The 25,154-nt window shown below is 46.9% G+C and overlaps 1 protein-coding gene across 1 annotated transcript; it reads right to left on the bottom strand.

Moving 5' to 3' along the window:
• Window positions 1-1,896: 1,896 nt before the first annotated feature.
• On the bottom strand, window positions 1,897-23,535 carry EXOC3L4 (exocyst complex component 3 like 4). Its single transcript, XM_056494218.1, has 12 exons — window positions 23,177-23,535; window positions 21,258-21,648; window positions 18,105-18,756; window positions 15,468-15,585; window positions 14,342-14,467; window positions 12,970-13,070; window positions 11,456-11,551; window positions 9,385-9,499; window positions 7,332-7,454; window positions 6,917-7,069; window positions 5,552-5,673; window positions 1,897-3,401 (listed from the first exon to the last, which is right to left on the bottom strand). Exons 2-12 carry the CDS (start codon window positions 21,589-21,591, stop codon window positions 3,092-3,094), a joined length of 2,250 nt encoding a protein of 749 aa, XP_056350193.1. The 5' UTR covers window positions 21,592-21,648; window positions 23,177-23,535; the 3' UTR covers window positions 1,897-3,091.
• Between the last annotated feature and the right edge of the window lie 1,619 nt (window positions 23,536-25,154).

Here is a 25,154-nt window from a genome sequence, read left to right as displayed (position 1 = left end):
CACCTGATGGCTGGTCTCAGATGGCAAATGCCAGCTCATGCACCGTGGCTGCTGTCACTGGCCTTTGCTTTTCACCCCAAACCAGAGACAAACAGTATTGTGAAACATTAGAGACCTCTGAAACAAAAAAACCACAATATTTCACCACCCACACAGCACTGTCTGCTGTGCCAGATCTGCCTCCCCCCCTACCTCCCAAATGCAACATTCACTCCTGAGAAGCAAAGTCTGGAGAGAGTTTGGCTTTTTCATTTAGTTTGACACTTTTGAGACAGCGTTATTCACTAGAGGTGCATCTGCACATAGTAGCAGATTTGGGATAAAAGTGAGAAGTGTGTCCTGGAGGGAATGTAACTCTGTTCTGGGATAGGAATAGGGATGATGGTGTTTTTCTTCACAGAGAAACAGCAAGCAGAAGGAATTAACAGGGTAATAATTGAGCCCTTTCCTACAAGAGCTGCATATTCCACATTTCAAAACCCTGGGAGGCCTTTCTTCTCTTTTTTTTGGAATGTGAAATATGGCTGTAATGAACACTGGGTCTTCCACAGAAGACAGCTGGTCAGCAGCAGCTCATTTTGGAAAGCACATCCCTTCCTTTTTCCTTGCTCGGCTGGCTCCAGGGTCTGCTCTGCAGCCCAGACCAAGCATCCCCCTGCCCAGAGGCACCCCTGCTCCTCACCTATCCTGGAGCCCCCTCTCCACTTGCACAGCTGTTGGGACAGGGCTGGATCATGGCCTTGCCATAATGGGGTTAACCTTAAACTGGTTTGCTCAAGAGCAAGCAGCCAGAGAGCTGCAGCTCCCAGAGGAAGCTGGCTGTGCGCCTGCCCCTCACTCACAGGATGCCAGGCTGCAGGATCTGAGTGTCCCAGGAGAGGCTGTGACAAAAGGCAGACCATTGTGCCCAGCTTTCCTCCGTGACTTCAGGGGAGCAACTTGCTTTTATTAGGAAACGGAAACCGAGCACCTTATCTAATCCCAGAGACAGGCAGCTGGAGCCCGAGGAAAGGCAGCTGCTTTGTGGAGGGTCTGCCAGTAAAATAATGAGACTGTATACATTTAAATATATACAGTATACATTGCAGTTGGGAAAATGCCACAGCTGCCCTGCATGAGGTGTTTGAATGAGAGATGCATATGCAGTAGAGGGAAATTTGTGATGCACAGAATCTCTCGCTGAGGCTTTAGTGCCTCAAATCCTGCACTCCAGGAGTGCAGTTTTAGAAGTCTCAGACCTAGCTTGCAAAAGTCAAAATTCTCTTTTACCTCTCCCAGTCAGTCAATCTAACAGTCAATCCTTCTAACAATAAATGTAAATCAGCACTGATGCCCTTCTCTGCTGCTGAGAGGGGAAATGTAGCTCACAGACCCATGGGGGGTATAATCACAGAGCTGCCTGCTTGCACCATGTCCCCAGGACAGGGGAGGGGAGCTCCAAAGTGTTCATGTGTTCTGCACACCTAATGGGAGAATCAGATGATATTTTACTTCTCCACAGCAAATAGAGTGAGTCACCAAGCTGAGGGTTTGTGGGAATTGTCATGAGATGTATTGAAGAATGATACAGGGTAGAAATTCCTTCCAGGATTTCCTGCTTTGAGCTCTCAATTTATACCTGATATTTCAAAGCCATCTTTAGAAAAATGCCTTATCTTGACTGTGGAGGTAACAAGTCTACCTTAGAAAAATTTTTGTACAATGATTGTGAATTAAAAGTGCACTCTGTGCTTCTTTATCCATCAGAACATTTCCCTTGGCCTGTCACCAGCACCTGCTGCTTACCCAGGCTGAAATTCATACTGGTGCAACCCAAAGCAAAGGAAATAAAAGAGACTCACTGCTGATGCTGTAAGCATCTGTTGCCAGAAAAGAGTAGTGTTCAAGGCTATGCCATATCCACATTTATCATTTTAATAGATCATAAACATATCTTTGTAAAGTCTTAGATTAAATCATGTGGAAGGCAACCTAAATGATAAATTTAATAATATAAAATCAGATTTATTCAGCTTTAGGCTGCTGAATGTCTCTTTCAGTCTCCCCTGCAGATGCAGGATGTAATGCTTTGGATCCTTTGTGGAGTTAAACCTATAGTGATCCATGCTCATCATTGGGATGAAGCTGGTTTACACCAGATGAAGATCTCATATGTAGCACTGTCTGTCCACCTCACATTTGGTTTCATACTGCAGTCAGATTGTAATAGATTTGTTAAAGTGTATTTAAACACACAAGAAAATGGACTAGAGGCATTTTCTTGGGTGGCACTTTCAGGACAAGGAGAACTTGGAGCCTCCCCTCCACATGGCATATCCAATCCAGGCATGTCTGTACATGTGGAGATGTGATGGCTTGAACAGATCTTCAGTCCAACAGGAGTTTTGCAATGCAGCCCTCGACTGAGAAAAATCTGTTGAAATGCCAGAGGGGCCATGGAGGTCATCCTGGAGGGAAGAGTGTTCCATGTACTGTGTGTCCTGGCCATAGGGTTTGGTTACCCAGTGTTTTTCTCCCCAGGCAGGTAGTGGTTTGTGGCCTCAGGTCACAACGTCATGACCTTGTGTCATGCCATCTCAGCCAGCTGGTTTGTGGGGGAGGAAATAAAACTTGGGTGCTACCACATCCCTACCCAAGCTCTGCCCCTCAGTTCTCATGGGCACTAATTATGAGGGAGGCTCTTGCTCTGCTGCTGTATAATTATGCAGAGCACAGTCCAAGCCTTAATATAGCACTGAGGCCTTAATATAGCTGTGAGTGAACTGCTTTTGGTTTTCTCCTGTTCTTTGAAAATACATTCAATCTTGTACCAAAGAGTGGAGCAGCCTCCTAGCAGTAGAATCCATGTGGAACATGAGGTGGACACTGTGCCCAGGCTGGAGCTGCTGTCCAGGAGCTCTTACAGGAGATTGGTGTCTTGGTGCATCTGTTGTCTTTGGGTTCTGAACTTGGGGTAGCAAGTTCAGGAAACTACTCCTTTCTCCACAGCAGTCAAAAATTTGGGTTTGCAGAGGAGTAGGGGGGTTAGCAGATTTTGGATCATGTGTAGAGGCAGGGCAGGAGGAGGCAGGATGCTGGCTTTGGCGCTGTGCTAGAAGCAGCTGATGATCACGGGAACCTCAATTTCAGCGAAGAGCGCGCTGCCCTCCCGTCTGTCGGAGCTGTCCTCCCGTCTGTCGGAGCTGTCCTCCCGTCTGTCGGAGCTGCCCTCCCGTCTGTCGGAGCTGCCCTCCCGTCTGTCGGAGCTGCCCTCCCGTCTGTCGGAGCTGTCCTCCCGTCTGTCGGAGCTGTCCTCCCGTCTGTCGGAGCGCTCCTGTGCGTGGCGCGCCTGCCGGAAGATCGCCGCTCTCCGGGCGCGCCCCAGCCCCCGCAGCGCCAGGATGGCCAGCACGTGCTCCTTCCTGCAGGAACCAAAGAGAGCTGGCTCACGCCTGGCCAGCAAAACCAGGCCAGAGCGGAGCAACCAACAGCTGAGCAGGAGACACAGCAAGGCTGTAGCAAAGTGCCAGGGACTGACCCCACCCACACTGGAGGAGCCACCAGGATGAGAGTCTGCAGCCTCGGGAGGTACCAAACCAGCGAGCAGCAGCTCCTGCCACACCACACTGTGGGACACCCTCCTGCTGCTGCTGCTTCAGGGAATTTCCTCCTCTCTCTTCCACACCCGTGATGCCCTTTGCACGTTTTCCAGAGAGGCTGAGGACCTTTTGTGTAATGATTATTTTGAGATGAGTAATGGAAGTGCTAATATTTAGGAAGCTGATCGGCACTAATTAGATTAGAGCTGGAAAGCCAACTTGGAAACATACCCTGTTCCAGTAATCTCAGTGTATACAAATCCAGCCACGTCTCTGAGAGCTCAGGGGAAAAATTAACAGGGATCTGAACAGGAAGCAATGCAGGTCCGGCAGGTTCCGCCTCATTTTCCAAACTTCATTGTTAAAAATGATGTTACTCAATAATGGAAAATCAGAAATTAAATAAACCAAGAGGACAAGCATTAAAACCTGGCTTGGGTCTGAGGCTAATGATGAAAAAGTACCACAAAAAGCATTGTAAATGGCTTTTCTGACTGGAAAATGGTTTTCAAATAGCTATCTTTGATGTCTAGCCATCATTTACCTCCCCTATCCTTTCCAGAACAAGCACTGCCTCTTTTTCAGCTTAGTCTGGCCACTGGGATTAAATCCTTATTGGGGTTTATTTATTTGCTTGGTTTGGTTTTATTGTTTGTAGGGATATTTTTTTGCAAGATAGGTATGTTCACCTAGGAAATTACTTAGGAACAATTGTTCCTTTACATGTCCAGGTCTTGAATTCTCCCACAGAGATAAGCCTGAAGAATATCTGAATCATCCAAGTAAAATCTAGCTATGAAAAATTTTGACCCTCAGCTTTGGGAAGAGGTGATTATATTTAATGTGATCTATTTTCTCAATATTTGAGGGTCCACTTCAGTATTCTAGCAATTAGTCAAATCTTTTGGATTATTTTGATTGCATAAATGTCATCCAGTGCTGAAACTTTTGGGGTTTTTTTTCTGAAATTGCTCTGATGAAATGGAATTTTTTGCAATCTGTACCACTGATATTCATTCTCAATGGTTGAAAGAAGAGCTGCAGAAGAGAAGGTAACTTCTGATTTGCAGCTGCTTAGCCATGCACAGAGCTAGTCACTTTCTTTACTTTTCCAGGAGTTTTAAATTTTCCAGATGCAGCCTTGGAACAGCAAACAGCAAGTACAAAAGAAAGAATTTGAAATTTATTCCAAATTAATGACTGTGTTGAGGCCATTTCAGAAACTGCAGCTGAACTGTGTCAATGGCTGCCACACTTTGAGATCTGAGCCTGGGAACAGGAGACAAAGTCTTTGCTCCAAATCTGGAGCCGACAAATTGGCAAACAGAGCTGATACTGGTGATGCAGTGGAAAGCACACTGGAGCTTTACTGTGAAATAAGGTTCATTCAGAGCAATAAAATGGAATTCAGTGATAGAATGCATGAGAATTGTTCAAAACTCTGTCAGGGGAGTTCTAGACTTGACATTAGGAAGCATTTTTTTAATGAGGTGCTGGAGCTGGCTTCCTAGGGAGGTAGTTGATATCCCAAGCCTGTCAGTGCTCAAGAGGCTTTTGGACAATGCCCTTGGTAATTTACATTAACTTTTGGTCAGGCCTGAAGTAATCAGGAGGTTGGACTGGATTATCAGTGTAAGTCCCTTCCTAACAGACTGAAATAGTTCCATTCCATTCCATTCCATTCCATTCCATTCCATTCCATTCCATTCCATTCCATTCCATTCCATTCCAAAATGAAAAGGCTTTGAAGGTAATTTGTGTGCATTATAAGATGCAACACACAGGGGAAAAAAAGAAGAAGTATGCAGCCATAGGGAGAGAAAAAAAGTTGAGATTCCCACTGTTGCTGGCATCCTAATCTCTAACATGTGGCCACCAACAAAGAGAAGCTGAAGAGCTTGGCCCAGGCACAGGACAAGCTGGTGCTTTTTGGGATGGAGCCCAACAGTTCTGGCATCTGCTTCTTCATGTACCTGATATCTGGATAGTCCTGGCACAGCTCCTTGACATATGCCTTGATCTTGTCTTTTTTCTTCTCCCCAATGATACTGGCAATGTGATTGATGGCAGGGAGGAGCCAGTCAGCGTCAGAGCCCTGTGAACAAAGAATCACATGGGGATATCAGGGACAGCAGCACCTGCTAAATGCCTTTTCCCCTGCAGCTAGAGCATGGCAGCAGGGTGTATTTACTGGTGTGAGCCAGGACTGGTGCAGGCAGGACAGGCTGCCTCGGGCAGGCAGCAGGGTGCGGGGTCGCAATGAAAAGGCAGCCTGGGAGCTCTGATAGTTTCATGTGCTTCATCTGTGAGATGAGATTTAGTGCCCTGGATGCCTGACTTTCCACAAAATCCAATTAATTCAACTTTGACTTCCCTGAAAATCCCAGACTGATGTTGCTGTGAGAGACAGAAATGTTAAAGGTTGATGACTCAACCCACTGCAACCATTGTTTTGACCAATGGACCCCTAAACTGCAGCAATCAAGTCTTGTTGCTGGACCCACAGATGTTGACACTTTTCCTGTCTGCTATCTGCTATTATCCTTTCTTTCTTTTCCTTATATATTTTCTTAAGTGATGTTTTTATACTTTTATGTTGTTATATTACTATAGGTAATAACCAAAATGGCTAGACACCTCCTTTCCATTGTAATCAAATTGTTGTAAAATAAACCAGCCGTACACACACACTCTATCTATCTATCTATCTATCTATCTATCTATCTATCTATCTATCTAATCTATCTCTCTACATCTGTGTATCTCACACCAGTCACTCAGTGTTGTGCTACTCTTATCTGGCCCAAGGGATTTATTTACAGGAACCTCAGTTACCCCCACTTCAGGGGTGGGTTGTAACAGTTGTCCAGTCAGAAAAAACTCAGATGCCACCACTTTCTGCTCACACCCTGCTGTATACAGACTGTGTACCCAGATGGAACTTCTCATGGGACTCAACTCCATTAATTGTACCCAGGACACAGATCCTTTGGTGACAAAATGGGCCTGAGGAAACAGGCCCAGGAAGAAGCTGCCACAGGATGAGTGTGATCCTACAGCACATGAACCAGCCTATGCAAAGCTTCCTGGGAACACGTTAAAACACCAGGTGCTGCCATCAGAGAGCTGCTGGCTGAACATGCACAAGCTGCCAATGCAGAGAGGCTGGAAACCCACACCTGCATTAACCACCTTGCTTGCTCTCTTTTCCACATTTTTATATTTCCTGAGGCTTGTCCTCCTCAGGATGCTGCTGCCTGGTCTCTGTGAAGCCAAGTGGGAAAATTGCACCTCTGGGTGTGGGGCAGCCAGGGGATACCAGGAGACAGCTCATATACCTGATCAATGAGTGTATTGTGAATGATTGCAGCTTCCAGGCTCATTTTTCTGCTCACTTGCTGACGTGTCTCCCTGTTCATTTTCCATCTGGGTTTGATGACCTGTGTGACATATTCCTTCACCACATATTTATGAACTTCATGTAGAAGCTCCTGGTTAAAAAGAATCAAACCACATGGGTTATTTTGTCCATTCAAAGCTCAGGCAGTGAGAGAGGGCAGGGAAAAGCAGGAAAGCCCTCAGGTCTTTGGCAGCACCTGAGGGCAGAGAGCAGGTATAGGAAGGCAGCACATCATCACACACACTCATACCTGCAGCCCCCACAAAGAGGAGTCTGCAGGTCTTACCACAGCCTGAAAATTATGGTGTGGCCCCTCAGCATCCCTGTGCCCAGGTGTGGGACCAGCTGCCTACCTGCCCCAGGGGCTCCCTCATGTGCTGCAGGTGCTCAGAGAACTGTGAGACTGCCAACGCCAGCGAGTCCGGCTTTTCCGTCGCCAAAATCCAGTTCTTGGTCAGGATTTTCTTAAGGAGTGGCTGAAAAGAGACCAACTCTCTGATGGCACAGGTATATCCAGAGTAGCTGATGATGCCCTGGCTGAAGGCACCCAGCTATATACCTGATCTCAGGCCTGAAGTGCAAGCACAGAGCTTTCACCCCCTCTGCATGAAGACACAAGAGGAGCAGGCTGGGTTTTTCTCTCTGCCCCAGGGAATTCACACCCATGTCTCCCCTTCCTAGGTAGGCATCCCAGTGCAGAGAGGAGAAGCATCATGCCCTGAACAGGAGATGTTTTGTTATTAAAGGCTTATTTGGGATACCTAATTTCCTTGCTCTGTGACACCTTCTGATCCACCAACTCTATTTCTTTAGGTAAATAAATTTGTTTCTCTAATGTGTTGGGGAAGAGAGATGAGAATGTTAATCATAAGCAACTCAGGCATGACTAGAACATGCTGTGGTGGGCAATGTATGCCAGTGTTACATGGGTTTGCACCAGCTGTGGAACAAGAAGTCACTTGGTAGTGAATCTGTTGGAAATTAGCCCAGTAATCCATCACCTTGACAGCCTTCCCCATAAGGAAATCAAGCTCTTTGTGTTCACAGCCCTTCCAGGAGTCTGTCTGTATTCCTGCAGACCTGTATGAAGTCTTGCTGGGATTTTTCTCCTGCTCCTTGCTCTGATGTGGTGGGGGGTGGGAATGCCAGCTGGGAGAATCTGCAGCTTTACACCTCGTGGTTAGTGATAACATGGGAGTTTGGCACTGTCCTGGGTACAAAGTAACTCTGACCAAGTGTCCTTAACAGGTTATTTTCCTTTGCTGGGTCCCTAGAGGTAATGTACCTTCATATAAAAACAGCAGTAACTGCTAAAGACTCCTGACACCTGGAGGAGACTTCCCTAAAGGCCAAATGCAAAATATCCTTCCTCTGGCATGTCCCCTTTTTTCTTCCTAGCTCTCATGATCTCTGTCTTTAGACTCCTGGCAATCTCCTACCCAATTATCCCCCCCTTGCTGTGCTCCCAGCCTGCTGGAGAGCTGTTTAGAAATGCTTTGAGCCGGCCTCTCTCAGTTCTCACGACATTTCAGCTCTCTTGCTCAATGCCTTGGCTCAGGGCCTTTCCTTGCCTGCTGCTTAGGCTTCAAGACAAGATCTGCAGTCCCTGGAAAGTCCCCTTGGCCAGGAGGGCTTGGCTTAGGTTGGAGAAGTTCCATGACTGTCTTGGTTTCTGGAAGTTATGTTTGGGGATTTATAAAGTGAATTAGGGATGGGACCAAGGCTTGATTGCCTCCATCTCTTCTATAATACCAGCTGGAGCTAGCAGACCCCAGCTGCCTGAGAGCAGAAAGGCTCATCTACAGCACCTGAGATGCACAAACTCCATTGCAGCACATTGCCTTTTATGCCTCTAAGTCAAATTTTATCAGAGTTTTATTAGTTGATAGGAGACCTTTGGCATCCTCATTCTGGAACAGTCTTTTATCACCATGGGAACAGCCTGGAAAAATCACCCCTACCAGAATTAATTCCATCCTATCTGGAGAGGTTTCTGACAGACTGTGATGGTAGGTCTTTGAATCAGTAAGTCAAAGTCCTGAAAAATCCAAATGATTTGATAGAAAGAAAAGTGTCCCAGGTAGTGTTCACTGGCCTCTCCAGTGCTTCACTTTAGGTAAGATTTTCCCCACTGCTTTGCCTGAGAGACTGGAAGCTGCTAAATATCCTTTTATTTTGATTGTTATTAACAGCTTGATAAATGTATCATTGGTCATAGCTAAAAATTCCCAGGATGCTGGAAATGTTGCTTTTTAAGGGGGATTTCCACAAGTGTTAAATGCATTTTGGAGGGACCAAAATGCTGCAAAATGAGGTTTAGTTGGTGAGACAAGGGAAGGGCAATGACCTTCAGCTGCTGCACATAACCCTTATATTGAGGAAATAATGTAGCCAAGATCCTCTTACCTGTGTTTTTGTTCTTAATTTTGTTAAAAAAATGTTTGTGAAGTTCCTTGTCAGAGCTGCCAAAATCTTCTGCAGTTCTTCAGTATTGACTTTAAATGCTGTTTCTAAGCCTGACCTACAGAGAGACAGAGATCACCAACGAGTTAATGTTAAAATGTAAACTATTACACAGCTCTAAACGTGTTATCTGAATTGGCATGTTGAGTATTATTTTTAAATAAACTTGCATTTCTACTACTTCCTCTTGGAAACACTTACTGAGTCAAAGTAATGGCTCATTTTGCACAATCCTGTACACTGAAAATTAATCATAGATGAGTAACTGTGGTTAAAAACCCCCTCAGATTTCCTCATCAGGTGGGACAGTGCAGCCATGCGGAGCAGTTGCGTAGGAGCAACACCTCTGCTAAATGATTTCCAGGTGCCTGGGAGAGAGCTGAGGGCTCTGGGGGGAAAGTAAATAATAAAGCCAGAGAAGGGAAAGCTCCTGTGTCCCCCAGAGCTTGTCTGATTCACTCCACACAATGTCTATCAGCAGCAGCTGGGATGGTAACTATGGGGATGGAAACCTGTGGAATTTCCTAAGGACAGTGCATACTTGTGCAATGTTTTACCTTATGAGAAAGAAAACTTCTGAGACGTCAGTGAAATTCCCAGTGTGTGTGTGTGCTTTAGGAGCACTGTGACCTCCTGGCTTTCTTCTCACTTTCCATCCCTGTCCCACTGTAACATGCTCAGTGTTGGTAAAGGGGGGAAACTGAGGCAGCACCACCACCAAAAAGGCATCACCAGCGATACCTGAGCATCACTGGATGTGCCACATCCACTGCTGTAAACACAGAGAACAGCAGGTTCCTGTCACTGCCCAGACTGATATGTCTGAGACTGCCCTGGCAGGACTATAAAGCACCCAGCTCCATCCCTGTCATCCCAGGCTGGAGCTCAGGACTGTAACTCCAGTTGAACACCTGAAGTCTGGGTCCAACATCCAAAAAATCGTGCTGTTAGGACACCTACCTCTGCCCCACATCTCATCACCCCAGCTGATGAATGTTTAACTTGACTCAGGAATAAACCCATCACCCAAACACTGGCAGCTCCCTGCCTGGGGCTGGCGTGTCCCTTCACCCCCTCTCCACTGCCCAGCAGGGAAGGGGCAGCGATGTCCCGCAGGGCAGCAGGAGGCAGGGAAAGCCATTTTCTCGGCGAGGAGAGCATTGCTGGAGAGACCGTGCCATCTAGAGACTCCCTGGCGGTAGTGCTCGCTGCGGCTGGAGCCGTCCGCTCCTGCGAGACAGCACGAATCGCCTCCATCCCCTGAACAGCACTCGGCATATGCATCCCTGCCGGAGCGGAGCAGCAGCAGGGGCTGGAAATCACAACCCAGCCTTTCTGGTGGCCAGAGCCCCCGCTCTAGTCCTGTATGTTTGCTGGGCTGACGAACAAAAGCACCACATCTGCATGGCAAAGATGTCCCCAGATGCTGATGAGCCCTGAGCCTCAGCACTGCTGGACCTGGGACACGCACTCACTGGCACCATCCTACTTATGGGGGGAGGGATAGACCTTTGACAGTCAGCCTCGTGATACCTGTTCATCAGAGGCACTTTCCAACATGTGGCTTGAAGCAGCTAATTCATGCAAAGCCTTGGAAGTTCCAGATGCCAGCAGCAATGGCAGGCATTTATTTTTGGGTTGAGTGCTTTCATAGAGTTTCCTCCAGCCCAGTGCCAATGGCAGCCTTGAGGCCATGTTTCTGAGTTTATTCGGCTAACCTCCAGAACAAAAAAAAAAAAGAATGAAAAAAAAACTCCCCTGAGGATGAAAAAGATGCTCTGAAAATGAGTTAAAAACTCTCATGCAAGCACTACATCCATCTGTATTTCTCTGTCTTCACCCTTGTGGCTTTTATTTGCATCCCTTGGGGAAAATCTTCCTGCCAGATTAGAAGGGCTGGAGGCTGAGCACCCACAGAAGCACCTCAAGGAAAGCTTGGTCTTTCCTTTCCAGATCCTGCTACCCTCCTAGACTCCAGAAACATGGCAGTTCAGCACAGGGGGAGCAGACTTACACCAGGTCATGGAAGCTGTTGATGTAGGCAACCAAATAGGGCACGAAGATGGGGCTGTCCTGGGCAGTGCTCCACGCCACGAACTCCTGCTCAAACCTGGGGGAAAATACACTCAGGTAACACTAATGCTGGGGGCACTGAGGATGCCTCATCTTCTGTGTACATGGTGCTGTCAGGAAACACCTGTGGCTGGCCAAACCTGTCCCCTCTGTATGCAGACAAGCTTTTTCCAGTTGTCATAACATGTGTGTGCAGTGGAGGGGAATAGATGGCAGATAATTATGGGTTTAGGATGCGCTCGCCTGAGCAGGTACGAGCACTTTTGGAGAGATGCCAGGGATGTTGGGAGGCCAAATCTCTGACTTTTCCTCACGCTGAGGGTTTAATTGCAGGTGTGGTACACAGGCTTATAAGTCTGAGCCTCCATTTCTCTGGCTTCTGGGGCAATACATTATGTGCCTTTTAAGCACACAGGGCTGATTTTATAACAGAAGGTGTATAGGAACAGGGCAGCACACCCACCTTCACTCCCCCCCAAAACCTCAGTGTGGTTGTTAGGTAGTTGTTTTTTGTGTAGCACCATTTTGATGGGGCTGACAGCTGTTTCACAGCCAGGTCCATGCTGAAGGCAGGAGGCTGTGTGCTCAGGCAGGCTTTGCCTGCTGGTCGCATTCTTCGTCAGGGTAAAGGAACCTGCTTGAGCTGGCCCCAGCCACTTGCATCTCAGGTTTGTTTAAGTAAAAGCTTAAGTTTCAGTGTCCTTAATCTGAGAGTCCTGGCTGCTCCAGCTTGCATTTTACACAGTTAAAAGAAGCAAACAAACAAACAAAAAAGCAAGCAACAAAAAAAAAAAAAAGAAAAAGAAAAAAAAAAAAGAAAGAAAGAAAAGGAAAAAAATTAAGAAAAAAAATAAAAAGAGAACAAAGAAAAGGGGAAAGAAGAACAAAGAAAAAAAATTTAAAAAGTATTTCAGCAATTTCCTTTGGACACTGGGTAAATTTTTAAGGGACTCAGGAGGCAGCCCAGCTGTGTGTTTTGCTAAGGTATAACAGAGAGAGTCTCACCAGCCATTTTTTTATGCCCACAGCCGTGGGATGCCAGAGAAAAACACTCAGCAGGACTCATCCCAGGATACCTAGATGATGTTTTGGGCAAACAGGCTTTTGGTCTGAGTGGTCCATAACCACTGCTTGCTCATGATTGAAGCTGCAAGTGACCAGTATCCAATGTAAAAAAGTCCTGGATGGATGGGACTGCAGTGGTCCCATCCCTTTCCAGGTGGCAGCTACTTCCCAGAGCTCTGACATTAGATTTTTGGACTCACAGAGTCCCATCTGGGTCTGTTTATAACTCCCCCCAAGTTTTTTTGCAGCCTGCTTATTACTGGGGTCATTGTGATCTCTAATTCTCCCAGGAGCAGCCTTGTGCCTAGTCAGTGCCAGTGTCCTTTTCCCTATTTTTTTACCAGTGTGGGACTCATTTATAAAGAAAGTGCTGCTCAGAGCAGTGATGACCTTGGTATGAATTCAAGCAGCTCTGCCATGCACAACTCAAGCATTTTTGTTTCCAGGCTTCTGCTGATAGCTCCAGATAACTTCACGTGCTGCCCAATGATCTAGAAAAGGGAATGAAGAAACTCCAGTGAGTGGGACAAGCCCTGGTGAAACATCCTTCACAAGGATCTCATGCAGCTTTGGTTGTTAAGAATGGCTCACCTAGCAAAGGGGCAAACAGCCAACTTGTTGCCAGGAGATTTTCATTAATCTCTGGCAGTACTAAAAATTATAATGCAGGAATTATAATGGGCCAGGAAGGACCAAATGATTTGTGATGTAATCATTCACCCCTAAAGGTCTCATGCCCTTCTGCTGTCTGAGTGTGAGTTAGAGGTGGTATTGGCTGGAGCTCTGAGGTGTCCTGGTGTTATCCTCCTCTTTTGGGGGAATTGCTGGAGGAATCAACTCCCAACCCAAAGCCCAAGGGGAGCAGAGCTGTCCTGTGTATGACCCCATGGTAGGGGTGACTATAAGCCCCATCCTTGAGGGCCCACAAGCCCCCTTCTCAGGAGTGACACCAGGGCAGCACAGAGGGTCAGGCATCACTCTGAGCTCTTGTTTGCACTGGTACTCCTTGGATTCCCATTCCCACAACCCCAGCTACACTTCTGGACTGAGGTGTGTTGCAGTCCTACTCTGGTACTTCCCACGGCATCCTATCCATCTGCTAAATCAATTCAGACCTGCCTTCCCCGTGATCACATAATGTGTAATATTCCTCTATGGAAAAAGAGTTACATCAGCAGGCAAAACTCTTTGATTTTCTTTCTTTCTTTCTCTCTCCCTCTCTTTTTCTGTTAGTTTTATTTAATTGAAGTGACTCAACCAATTGAGTGATGAGAATTAATCCAAACCCCTCCTGCCTTTATTACCCAGTAGTCTCTAAAGCTAGTAGGGGTTTTTGTTTTTTGTACTGTGTAAATTGGAGTGGCTGTCACTGCCTACAGCCTTTCCCCAGCTTTCATAGCCCTGGGACAAAGTTGCTCTTTAAGCCAAAGGTTTTTTTCAAAGAAACCTTTTCTTTCTACCTTTTTTCCAATTCTCTTTCTTCTTCCTAATCAAAGAGGTTTAGGGACTTTAAAATCAGTTGCCTATTATGTTGCTGACACAATTGACAGCAGGTTTAATTTGCAGCTAGAAGGCAAGCGGGAGAGCTAAAAGTTGTAATAAACGGCATTTTCTGCTCTAATGTATTCTGCCAGTGTGTGACTTACATAAATTATTGCAGGAGGCGGTACCTTCACCCCAGAAGGAAACAGTCCAGTTTCCCTGGAGCCACAGAGACCCTCCCTCTCCCTTCCCCCCCACTTTCCCCCAGCTAATAAAATACCGTTTGAATATCAAAGGAGAGTGAATCGTGGTAGAGGTTTTCCTTCTCTTCTGAATGGACTTCCTTCTCCCACTTCTCTGTAACCTCTAGTCTCAGGATGTTTCCAAAATAACTTTTGATTTTCCCCTGTTAAATGTTAAACATAGGAAGGAAACGTGCAGCTCAGGATAATGAAGAAAACACGAGTGCAGCCCCTCGCTGCATTTTGCTCCATCAGCACTTGGGTGTGGCATGGAAAGGTGAGCAGGGTCACAGACCTTGCTCCAGACCTCAGGAGAAATCAGGAGCTGTGTTATGTATGTGCAAGGTACTCCCAAATCAAAGGAGAGTCCTTCTCCTGGCAGGGAAACAGTGGGTCAGCTGTTTGTTTGATTGCAAAATCCTCCAGCACATGGAATGTACCAGGTCAGGATTAAAGATCAAACCAGTCCTTCTGGGGTACAGCCAGCCAGGTAAACAGCAGCACTGCTCAGTCCTGGCTGATAAATCAATTTTGTTGCTGGTGAAACAGAGTGATCTTTCACCAGCACGGTGGAGCAATACTGATTTCATTCAGCTGGGTACCTTGAGCTCACCTTGTGCTCTGCCCTGATTCAGAAATGATTTACAAGAAAATGTCTGAGCCCACCAAAGAGCCAGGAAAGTCTTACACAGGGTGCCAGACAAGGACTGCAGAAGGACAACTGGGAGGTGGCTTCATCACAGGACACAAACCATGAGTCTGTCCTCTGGTGTGGATACCCAAAGTCTGCCAATAGCAAACCTCAGATGTGCTGGGGTAGATCCCACACAGTGACAGTAGCCAATAAAATGCCTTTGCATTGTACAAATTGCAGCTAACTAACTTTGCAGTGTGTACAATCTGCTGAAGACCATCTGTGACCTTCCAGCAAGTGTCTGCCATACTGAGTGGGTCTGGTACAGTCCTGTGGGCTCTGCTTGGGTCCCCAAAGTGATATTCAGGAATTTTTTGCTTTAGAGCATAGGCCACTCTGTGTGGGGCCAGTAGGACTCAGCACCTGGTGGGGCTGGAAGCCACAATGCAGTCATCCAAGACCTCTGTCTGGGAGGCTGGGGCTCCTGTACCTTCCCTGGGGGCATGTGGGGACTAGGTCAAAACTCTCACCTTTGCAGAAGCAATGTAATCGTTTTTCAGTTTATCCCAATCAGCTGGTGTTAACAGCAAGGACAGGTTTTCTGTCTTAACCTCTGGTTTGAGCTCAGGATGACCCAGAAAGAGTTCACTGGAAAGAATCAAATGAACAAATTATAATGCCTCAGAGTGTGAATAAACTGATGGAATATTCATGCAGCATGAGCTACATAATTATTAAGCCATGAGAAATATACTTAAAGCTTAAATTGTGCTGCTTGTTTTCAAGGTTTAACAAGAAAATCTTTCCTTTCTATTCAAAATCATAATTATTCAAACCCAAAATGATCTAAGGTTCCAGCCCACTTCAGAAATCATGAGACTTCTGAGTTGTTTGGACATGAAAAGTGCTATGAGAATTTACTTTTTAAAATAAACAACGTGAAGCTGATTCATTCGACTAGAAGCTTGCAAAATGCCTTTCAGGGTAATTCCTGTAGTAGCGCGTTGCTTTGGAGTTAGCCCATCTCCCTGCCTCCTCTGCAGTGTCATATCCCAGCTCATGCCAGCCTGTGATTTGTCTGTGTGCCTTGTCCTGGTCCAGGGGAGGTGGCAGAGCAGGACCTGGAAGGCTCTCCCATGCCTGGGACACGAGCCATGCTCCCCTGCAGGTGGAAGCGGTGGGTGGACGTGACTCCAAAGAGGGCTCAGCTGACACCAGGCTTTGCTGCTCACTTTCCTCCAGACTGACATGCAATCAGGCCAGCTGATTAGCACGGAAGCAGGGGAAGGGAGGGAGTGCCTGTGTTCCTCTCTCTGGGGCTGGAAAATTGTTATTAGCCTACAACTGAATGTGCTACTCCTGCAACCTGCCACAGACTGTGGAGGCACTGCATGTCACGGGGCAGTGAAGGTGGAAAAGGGAAAGGAGAAAATATTCATGCACTTGATAGAGGTGTCTAAGTTCTGAGCTGTCACCTTGTTAATCGGGGAACACAGCTGCAATGTCCTATACACATTTGCCACCAAAAAGGGTTCCCATTTCCACACCAGCACTGCACCCACAGGTAGCTTCAGATACAAGTGAGGACTGTAGTGCACAAGGTCAGACTGCAGCAGAGTGACTGCTCAGCAGAAAACAAGTTCAGGCTGCTGATAGTGTCCTGGAGTCAATGCTTCCATGGTCATGGTTCAGATTTCCCAGAGAGGAACATCTCCACACAGGGAGCATTGCACAACCCAGCTGCTGCCCACCTCTTTTTTTTTTTTTTTTTTTTTTTTTTTTTGGTTGGTTGGTTGGTTGGTTGGTTGGTTGGTTTTTTTGGTTTTTTGGGTTTTTTTTATGTTTTTTTCCCATTTGTTTGAATTGGAACATCAATAATGAGTTTGGGTCTGTCTCTCCCTTTTCCATTACGTATTCCAAGAGACAATGAAGTTTCTTTGAATGGGAAAATCAAATGGAAACAGCACAGGACAGCCAGGTGATTACAAGCAGTGCACAAAACAACTGCAAACTCTCAATAAACCCCTTCACAGCAATTTAGAGAAATATGGTGGGGGCACTTTTCTTTGGTACAGAACCTGGCTGCTGAAGTTCATTTCTTTCCCTGCTCTCCTGCAATGCTGGGGAGGGGCCATGCAGGAATTTCCCTTCAGCTGAGATCTGCAGGGATTTGTGAAGATGAGGGGGTTACATATGTCATTATGGTCACCACACACTAGGTGGGGTTTTTAGAGCAGAACTGGATAAGTTCACAGAAAAAACCTGTTCAGGGCTGTTCAAAACAAAGACCACCTGGAGTACAAATGTTTCTTCCCCAAAAGCTCCCCCAGGCTAGGGGTGTTCTGGGCAACAGGGTGCTGCTGCTTGCCCTGCTGTGTCACTGCTCCCTTTCTGGCCATTCTAACCCACTGTTTGGCTCAGTGCTGATACTCCTGCCTTCGATCCTTCTTTGTCTTATTTGAGGGCTGCCAATAGGTTTGTGTTTGCCCCTTTCTTGAGCATCTGGTTCAGGCCATGCCTGGAGGCCAGCTACCATGACAGACACACAGACACAATTTTGCTTTGACATAGCTGTTTCACATGCTTATTTTTCAGACCCCTGAGCTGCAAGGAGCTATGTCTTAAACCCATCCAATTCAACAGTGGACACATCTGAGACAGAGCCTCTGTTTTCATGTGTCTAATTACCCTCAATGATGTCTTGACTCCTCTTTAAGAGGACTCTGACCCATGCATGGGGGTTCACATGGCCCATTTCCAAATGCATCACAATTTTAATTAAACAGGAAGAAGACCTCCCCACAGGCCCCTGCCTGTGCCTGGAAAAGTCACTGAATGGCTGTTGGATCTTGCAAAATATATGCAGAAAGGAGCAGGTTTATCAGAGCAGGCTTATCAAATGCAGGGAGTAGCTTCCTGGCATGTGGGACCAGCAAGTGAGAGAGGGAGGGCAAGATGGGGTGATGTAGATCTGTAAAAAGCAGTAAATGCTTTATCCACAGACCTTTGTCCCCACCTATTAATAGATTTGCTATTTGCTCCACTGTAGTCACTACATCTCACTTGTTTGCTTGGAAAACAAGAATGGCTTGGTGCTTTTGAAGTACCCCACAGCCCCATGGCTCCCTGGAGGAGGCAGAGGCACTGTGGCAAACACAGCAGCTCACCTGTGGTAGGTGTTGGCCACCCAGTCAAGCAAGGTGTAGAGTTCCTGGAAATCCAGTGGTCCCTGGGAGAGTTCTTGCAAATGCGAGGCAATGGCATTGTGAAAAGCTTCCACATATGTGTCACACACCTGGTACTCCTCTGGATAGCATTTTTTAACTGATGACTTGATTTTCAGTAAATCTTCCCTCAGGTGTTCCTGGAGGAAGTGTAAGTGGAAATCGAGCCAAGAAGTTCCTTCTTGCCTTGGTGCCATGGGTGCCTTCAGAACCCTTTTTCTTGCGCTCTCGTTGATAGCTTCCCTCCATTTCTCCCTCCACTTTCTGGGCCTGCCGAGCAAGTCTGACCCAGGATGAGCAGCATTGTCTGTGTTGGGATGAGCTGCTTCTTCATGGGCAATTAAAGTCACCATGGAGATCAGCATGGTAGGCTGTAAAGTGGGATCCTCCAGTGTTTCCTCCACTATGGACTGGATTGCATTTGTGATGGAGTTATAAAGCAAATCCACATCCTTGGATTTCCGTACAAACTCCTGGGGATTATCACTGTATTTCTCAGAATCCCGTCCAGAGATAGTCTCATCTTCCATTAACTTGATACTTGCAAATGCTTCCAAAAGTTGTCTTTTCTGAATAAGTTCATTGATTTCCATTACTGCAGAAACAGGTGGGAAGGGGTTGGGACAAAGCAGGCATTAGACAATTGGTAACAGGACAAGGTGCCTGACAGGGAGACTTGCTGGGGCTGTTCAGAGTAGCCAGGTCCCAGCAGTGGGACTGGCTGGGGTAGTGGGAGGGAGCACAGCAGGACAGACACCTTTGGTTGTCCTGTGCTCTTGGGTCAGATATCTCTCTCAATGGTTATGGCTGTCCCAGCCCACCCACAAGGACTTCCTCAGAGATGCCAGGGCCCTGAGGGAGCCTCCAGTACGTGAGCCCACGGTCAGGTGCCCAGCACAGCCTCTCACCAATGATGCTTTTTTCCCAAGTGCTGATCACTGCTGTCCTCAGTGGTTTGGGGAGGTGTGGGCATTGTAAGGGCATCCAAACCTGTGGATTTGTGGTGCTTCTGGTGCTCAGGTCTCATGTGGGTTTTCTCCACCTCCTTTGCTTTTGGCATGCACTGCCAGAACTGCTGGTGTTGGCTGGGGGGAGGTCATCTGATACTGCTACCCCCAAAGTGGCTGAGATATTCTGAGTTTCCCATTTGTTATGCAAAGTCTTGCTTGTGCAAGAACCACTGCCTATTGCCAGTAAGATAAGAAGTATTTGCCATGTGTTAAGGAGATCCAAGAGCACTGTTCGCTCTTGAGAGACCCCAGGAAGCTCTCACTGTCTCCAGCATTGTAACAGATGCTTTGAACAGGAAATCACACTCTGACACTGGGCATAAGAAAAATTCTGAGAAGTAGGGAAAGAGTATCCCTTAGGCATGGGTGGCCACTACTTCTGGGGCATACACATACAAAATTATATGGAAAAATTGGAGTGCACTCAAAGAAAGACTGATTCATAGCACATAATTGCTGCCCTTAGGCTTGTCTGCACACAGGTTTCATACCATATGTGCCAAGTAATCTTTGTAGCATAAGAATATTTGTTTGAAGACAGAAATATGCCAAATAACCAAACTATTGATGCATCACAGAACACATAGATCTTTGAGTGCCTGTATGGTGCTATAGTTGCTTCTGCACTCAGAAGGGTGGGAAATTCTACCAATTAACTTAGTCTGTTCTAGATAAATTAATATAAAACCTGTGTTTACACAAATGCTTGCAGTGAGAGACTAGAGGAATACATTCTGTTCTGTTTATCAAAGTGAGAAAACACCATTTAATCACCATCTATGATAATTATTCAGGGAGGTGATGTTGGGTGCTAAATGGATCTTTAATTCAGCAATACAAGATCAGCCAGCTGGTGGTTGAAGGAAGACAATTGAAAGGCAATTAACTATTATGCAGCTTAATGGTGCACATGGTGGAATCTCCATCACTTGCCATATTATCTCAGGATGGGATGTGTTTCTGACAGAGCTGCTCTAGTCCAGGCCAAACACAAACTATTGGGCAGAGAATGGGCCTTATTCGTGCAATTTCTCAGCTGGTTTATTTCAGATCAGAAAGCTTGTGATAACATTTTCTGCCACTCCTCATCTCTGACCCTTGGAGATCAGACTAGCAAAGTTTATGAGATGGGCTCAGATCCAGCTTACCAAGTTCACAGTATATCAATGCAAAGCAGTAAATCACTTCCCAGCAGGGTAGAGCACATTACAGCAGTGAGACACTGTCAGCCCATGCATCTGATCCCTGTGACACCCTATGCAGTACACCAATAATTTCTTTCTAGAAATTTAGACTGAAGAAAGGCCAAATCATGTTGTTTCACCTCAGTCTATCTCCAGGTGAATGCATTGTAGAACCTCTGCCTTGAGAAGGTGGAGGACAGCAGTGCTCAAACTATGATCAAAGTCACTGCAGCCTGCTCACACTTGAGGAAAGGGAATTGTTATAATTTGTCTGAGATCTATGCTGACAAAACACATGAGAATAACCAGCCTGAGGAAGACAAAAATCAAATACTTGCAGCACTGCTGTTATGAGGACAGGCGGAAAGTCAATGCAAGAGAACAAAATATCTGTGGAAGTCTCTTTGCTAGGTGGTCTCTAAGATTAGGAACCAAAGTGGAGCTTCCAAACCAGATCATAACCAAACCATCTTTCTTCCCCTCTAGGCCTTGCAGCACCTTACAGAGCACAGTTGGAGGACCATCAGTCTGAGAGCTGAAGAGCAGAAATTGTCCAAGATGGCAATGCAGACAATAGCCCCACACTTATAGTAATGTCGGACCAGCAGTTCCCAAAGTGTGCTCAGCAGGTTGGTGACTGCTGTGTGTGATGGGCAATATCACACTGATAGGTAGGCTGCTATGGCTAGAGGAGGCCACAGAGCAGCTTGTTCAATGGCAGAGCCTTGTCCAGGCTGGGCCAGGTAACACCCAACAAGTCCATGCAAGAGGTGCAGCTGCCTCTCCCTTGTGAAGGGATGCCCGGTTCTTTAGCATCTCTGTTGGGCCCAAGCGTTGCACACTGTAAATTAATGTTACATTTATCCTGCCAAGAAAATGGCACTGGTGGCTTTGTCTCTTACCTGAAAGAGGTTTTGCTTCAATGGGCTCACATATTTCAACAATCTTCTCCACACTATTGCAGATTGTGGGTTTGTTCTCCTCGTAGCTCCTGAGTGTTCGCAGAAGTCTTTTTGCATTCCAAGTGCCAGTGTCTTCCTTCTCTCTCTCTTTTTTCAGACTTCGTATTGATTTCCGGATGCTAAACACTGTTTTAATACCTCTTTCAAAGAACCCACTGTCCCTGCTCTGGGAATCTGGGCTGCTCAGTTCAGAACAGACTTCCATCTTATCCTTCTCTGGACTGTTCATTGGAGAGGCTGGTTCTGAGGTCACACTCCTTGTGTCTAATTCCATATTTCTGTTTATCTTATCTTACAACAGGAGGTTTACCAAATAGGTTGATGGCAATCACTAAAATGCATAAAACAGCAGAATTAGAGATGTCCTTAACAAGGTATTACTGTGTTTCCAAAATCAGTCCTGGACTGAAAATCTGAGTCATTCCTTTCCTGTGCCTAAATACAAGGACAGAGTAAGATGTAGCCTGTAGCTGCTGAAATCTCTCTATCCACAGACAGCAGATGCTGGCCTGTACCTGGTGCTCTGGAAAGCTTCACTTAACTCCATAAAACAGACAAGTGGCAACTATTTCTCCAGCACCAAGGAATCACGAGATACCAGAGATGTTAAAAATCTGTGTAAACATACTGTTTCAGTGGATAACAAGATATAGTTTTACTTTTCATTCTTCTAGGTGGATTTCCAGCCATGCAGGAATAATAATTTTCCTGAATCTCACTGGGTGATTTCCACTTTCTGATGTGAATATGGCAACTTTGGGTTTTGTTGCTTCTTCTGCCCTGCTCAAACCCTGAGCTGCTGCTGCTGCTGGAGGTTGCTCAGGGGTGAGTGGTTCCCAGCAGGTGGCTGAGCTGTGCTCTAGCCCCTTCCACTAAAGCCACAGCTCTCTCTGCACTCTGAATCGTCATGGTTACAGCACAGGAGGCAGTACACATCACTCATCCTGCCTCAGAGCACTGCATCCCAACATGCCAAGGACAGGCATCTCCAAGGTCAAGCGAACCTCTCTGCACAAGGTGCAGGGGCTGCTGCAGGTGATTCCAGATTTTGGCAGAAGTGCTCATGTCAGTGCTGCTGGGCTGCAGTCACAGCCTCTGCACTTGCTCAGCTCCTGCCCTGCTGCAGACAAACTCCCGTCTGCCCACCCTGAGGGCTGGCCCAGGTGTTTGGGAGGAGGGAGGAGAGAGGTTTTGCCTTTCCTCCCTTGCAAAGGGCTCCCATCAGACCACCAGATACAGCCAGTTCATGGAGCCATTGTACATTGCAATGCCCTGAGGATGGAAAATGCCATGTTCTTCCACAGCAGGCTTAAGGCAGCTGAGTGAACAGTTCAAATTATTAGAAAAAGCTATTCTTGAGGTGACACAGGAACTACCTGTCTTGGGTCTGTCCAGCCCACAGAAACCAGAGATTGAAAAATTATTGCAGTCAATAGATGTATTGGGACTCTGGATATAGATCTCATCATTCCTCAGCCAGAGTTTTGCTCCCCTGTGCATGGTTATTTCACAGGCTGTGAACTGCAGGGGCTGCATCTTCCCGTGGGTTTGCTGAGCTGCTCGCCCAGTGGGGCTCAGACTCTGCCTCACACACTCTCATGGGAGGAAGTGTTTAACCATTCACTGCCTTGCTCAGGAGCTCACCCATCACACCTATCCAGAGGGTGGGAGGGAGAGGAGGGCACCCCACTGCCCAGGGATTTCAGTGAAAGGAGGCTGAGATCTCAGCTCAGACTTGCATGGGGGTTCTGCAGACAGAGAGGAGCAGCAGCAGTGGTCAAAGGAGTGACCTACATGGAGAGAGCCAGAGGAAAAGGAATAAAAGGTGTGAGCCCATGAGAAAGGAAAGGAATACATACCCCAGTAGTGACTGAAGTGATCCCCTCTGCAGCAAGCTGGGATAGCCCAGGTGTGATCCACAGAAACTGAGAGCCGGTGCACGCTGCAGGAAATCCAGTGCAAATGCAGGGGCAGGTGAGCAGCTCTGCAGGACAGAGGTCTGGGCCAGCTCACACACCTCAGCTGACTGGGGCACCATCCCTCACACATGTGCTGGCCGAGGGGCTCCCTCTGGGAATGGTGCTGCTCTCCATTGTCCTTTACCCTCTGAAAAGGGCTGTTAAAAGTGGAAAATAAGGCCTGTCCACACCTGCCCGAGAGCTCCAACACCTTCTCCTGTTTGATCTCTGGAAAAGACTCGGCACTGTTTCACTTTCACTATGTCTGAGCATTTAAAAGAAGAGGTGGGGAAAATACTCGCAGTTAATTATTACCTTACGAGTGGAGATGGGGCCTAGAACCAGAGGTTCTACAGTGGGGTGAGCTGCTGCCTTGTGATGGCTGGGACAATGAGGGGAAGGAGGATTTCAGGAGGAGGTCCTGTCTTGATGGGCTGAAGCCCAAATTATCTGGGTAGGGGGTTCAAAAGCAGCCCCACAGCTGCTGTGTGGAATGGCTGCATTTCAGCCCCTTCTGCCCTGTTTCTGCAGGTCATGGGTGGCTTGGTTCCAGTAATGATTGCCAGACGTGGGTGAGGAACAGGGAGTAATGTGTTCCCTGGTTGAATATTTATATATTCACCTCCTCACTTTGCCCTGTGGGCACTTATTTCGATAGGATTTCTAGCCCTGGATGCCTCCATTCTCAGAGCATTTGGGAACCTTGGAGGGAAGTCAAAGCAAAAGAGCATGAAAAAAGGGGCCTTGAAGGTTTAAAAAACATTAAACACAGGCACTTGGTTTGTCTTTGAGTTGTGTAAAGTTATTTAACCCTGGGGCTCCTTTAGTGCCCAGACAGAGGCAAGTCAGGCTGCCAGATGTCCAAGCAAGCTGTCCTGGTGTAAAGCAAGAGGGGTAAGTTGGAGGTGCCACCATGCCATGGGCAGTGAGCTCTTCTTTGCTTTAGGAGCTGCCAGCATGTCACCTGTCAGTGTGATAAGGGACATCAGAGGGGTTAGTGATGGATAGATGCAATAAATGACATTTGGACTTTGAGCTGTGCAGAGGAGAACAGAGGGAAAGAACAGAAGATAACAGTCTACCTCTGGGAGAGACTGTGTGTCCAGGACATGGAAAGTGTGTCGGATGGGAATAATTATGATCATATTAAACAGAGAAGCGTGGCAGCATGGACTTGGCGTGGAATTGGCCTGATGGAGAGATGGGACTGGGCAGAGCATCCTTTGTGGCTGCCCCATGGTGCAGGGGGGAGTCCTTCCTGAAGCCTCCCTCAGCCAGGAAGTGCAGTGCTGAGCTTTCTGTCCTTGGGCTTTTCAAAGTCATGTAAGCCAGAGACTGCCCTGCTGTCCTGGGGAAAACCATTACTGATAATGCTTCTGCCACCTGGCAGGTTGACAGTGTGAACAAAGGAATGAGCTATTTATTCAGGCACAGGTTGAGGGGTGGAAAGCCCCTTTGGACACAAAGTCCAACAAAATCTCTTTCCATCCTGGTTTTCATTGCCTCATCCATAAATTATTTACATGGTGTGGTTTGTACAGACAGGCTCACTGTGATTGGGGTGCTGCCAGGCAGCAGGTCCAGCATGGATGAGGTCTGATCTGGGCCTCTCTGGGGGCTGTCAACTACCCTAAAATCCAGCTGGCACCAGGGCGTGCAGGGATGTTGATAAACACAACCCTGAGGGAGCTCTGAATCCCACAGTCTAGGTCACCTCTCTCCCTACAACCCTTTCTGGTTCTCTCTCCTAGCAGCAGCTCTCAGGGAACACTCCTGTTCCTGGAAGTGCCATTAGGGCAATGCTGTTTCTAGGTGTCTGTCCACAGAAGGTCGTGGAAATTTAAAAATGTACTAGGTTTTGCAGTTATTTTACATTTTT

This window comes from Oenanthe melanoleuca, chromosome 5, assembly GCF_029582105.1.
Source record: "Oenanthe melanoleuca isolate GR-GAL-2019-014 chromosome 5, OMel1.0, whole genome shotgun sequence".
NCBI lineage: Eukaryota > Metazoa > Chordata > Aves > Passeriformes > Muscicapidae > Oenanthe > Oenanthe melanoleuca.
This window is presented reverse-complemented; position numbering and strand designations above follow the sequence as displayed.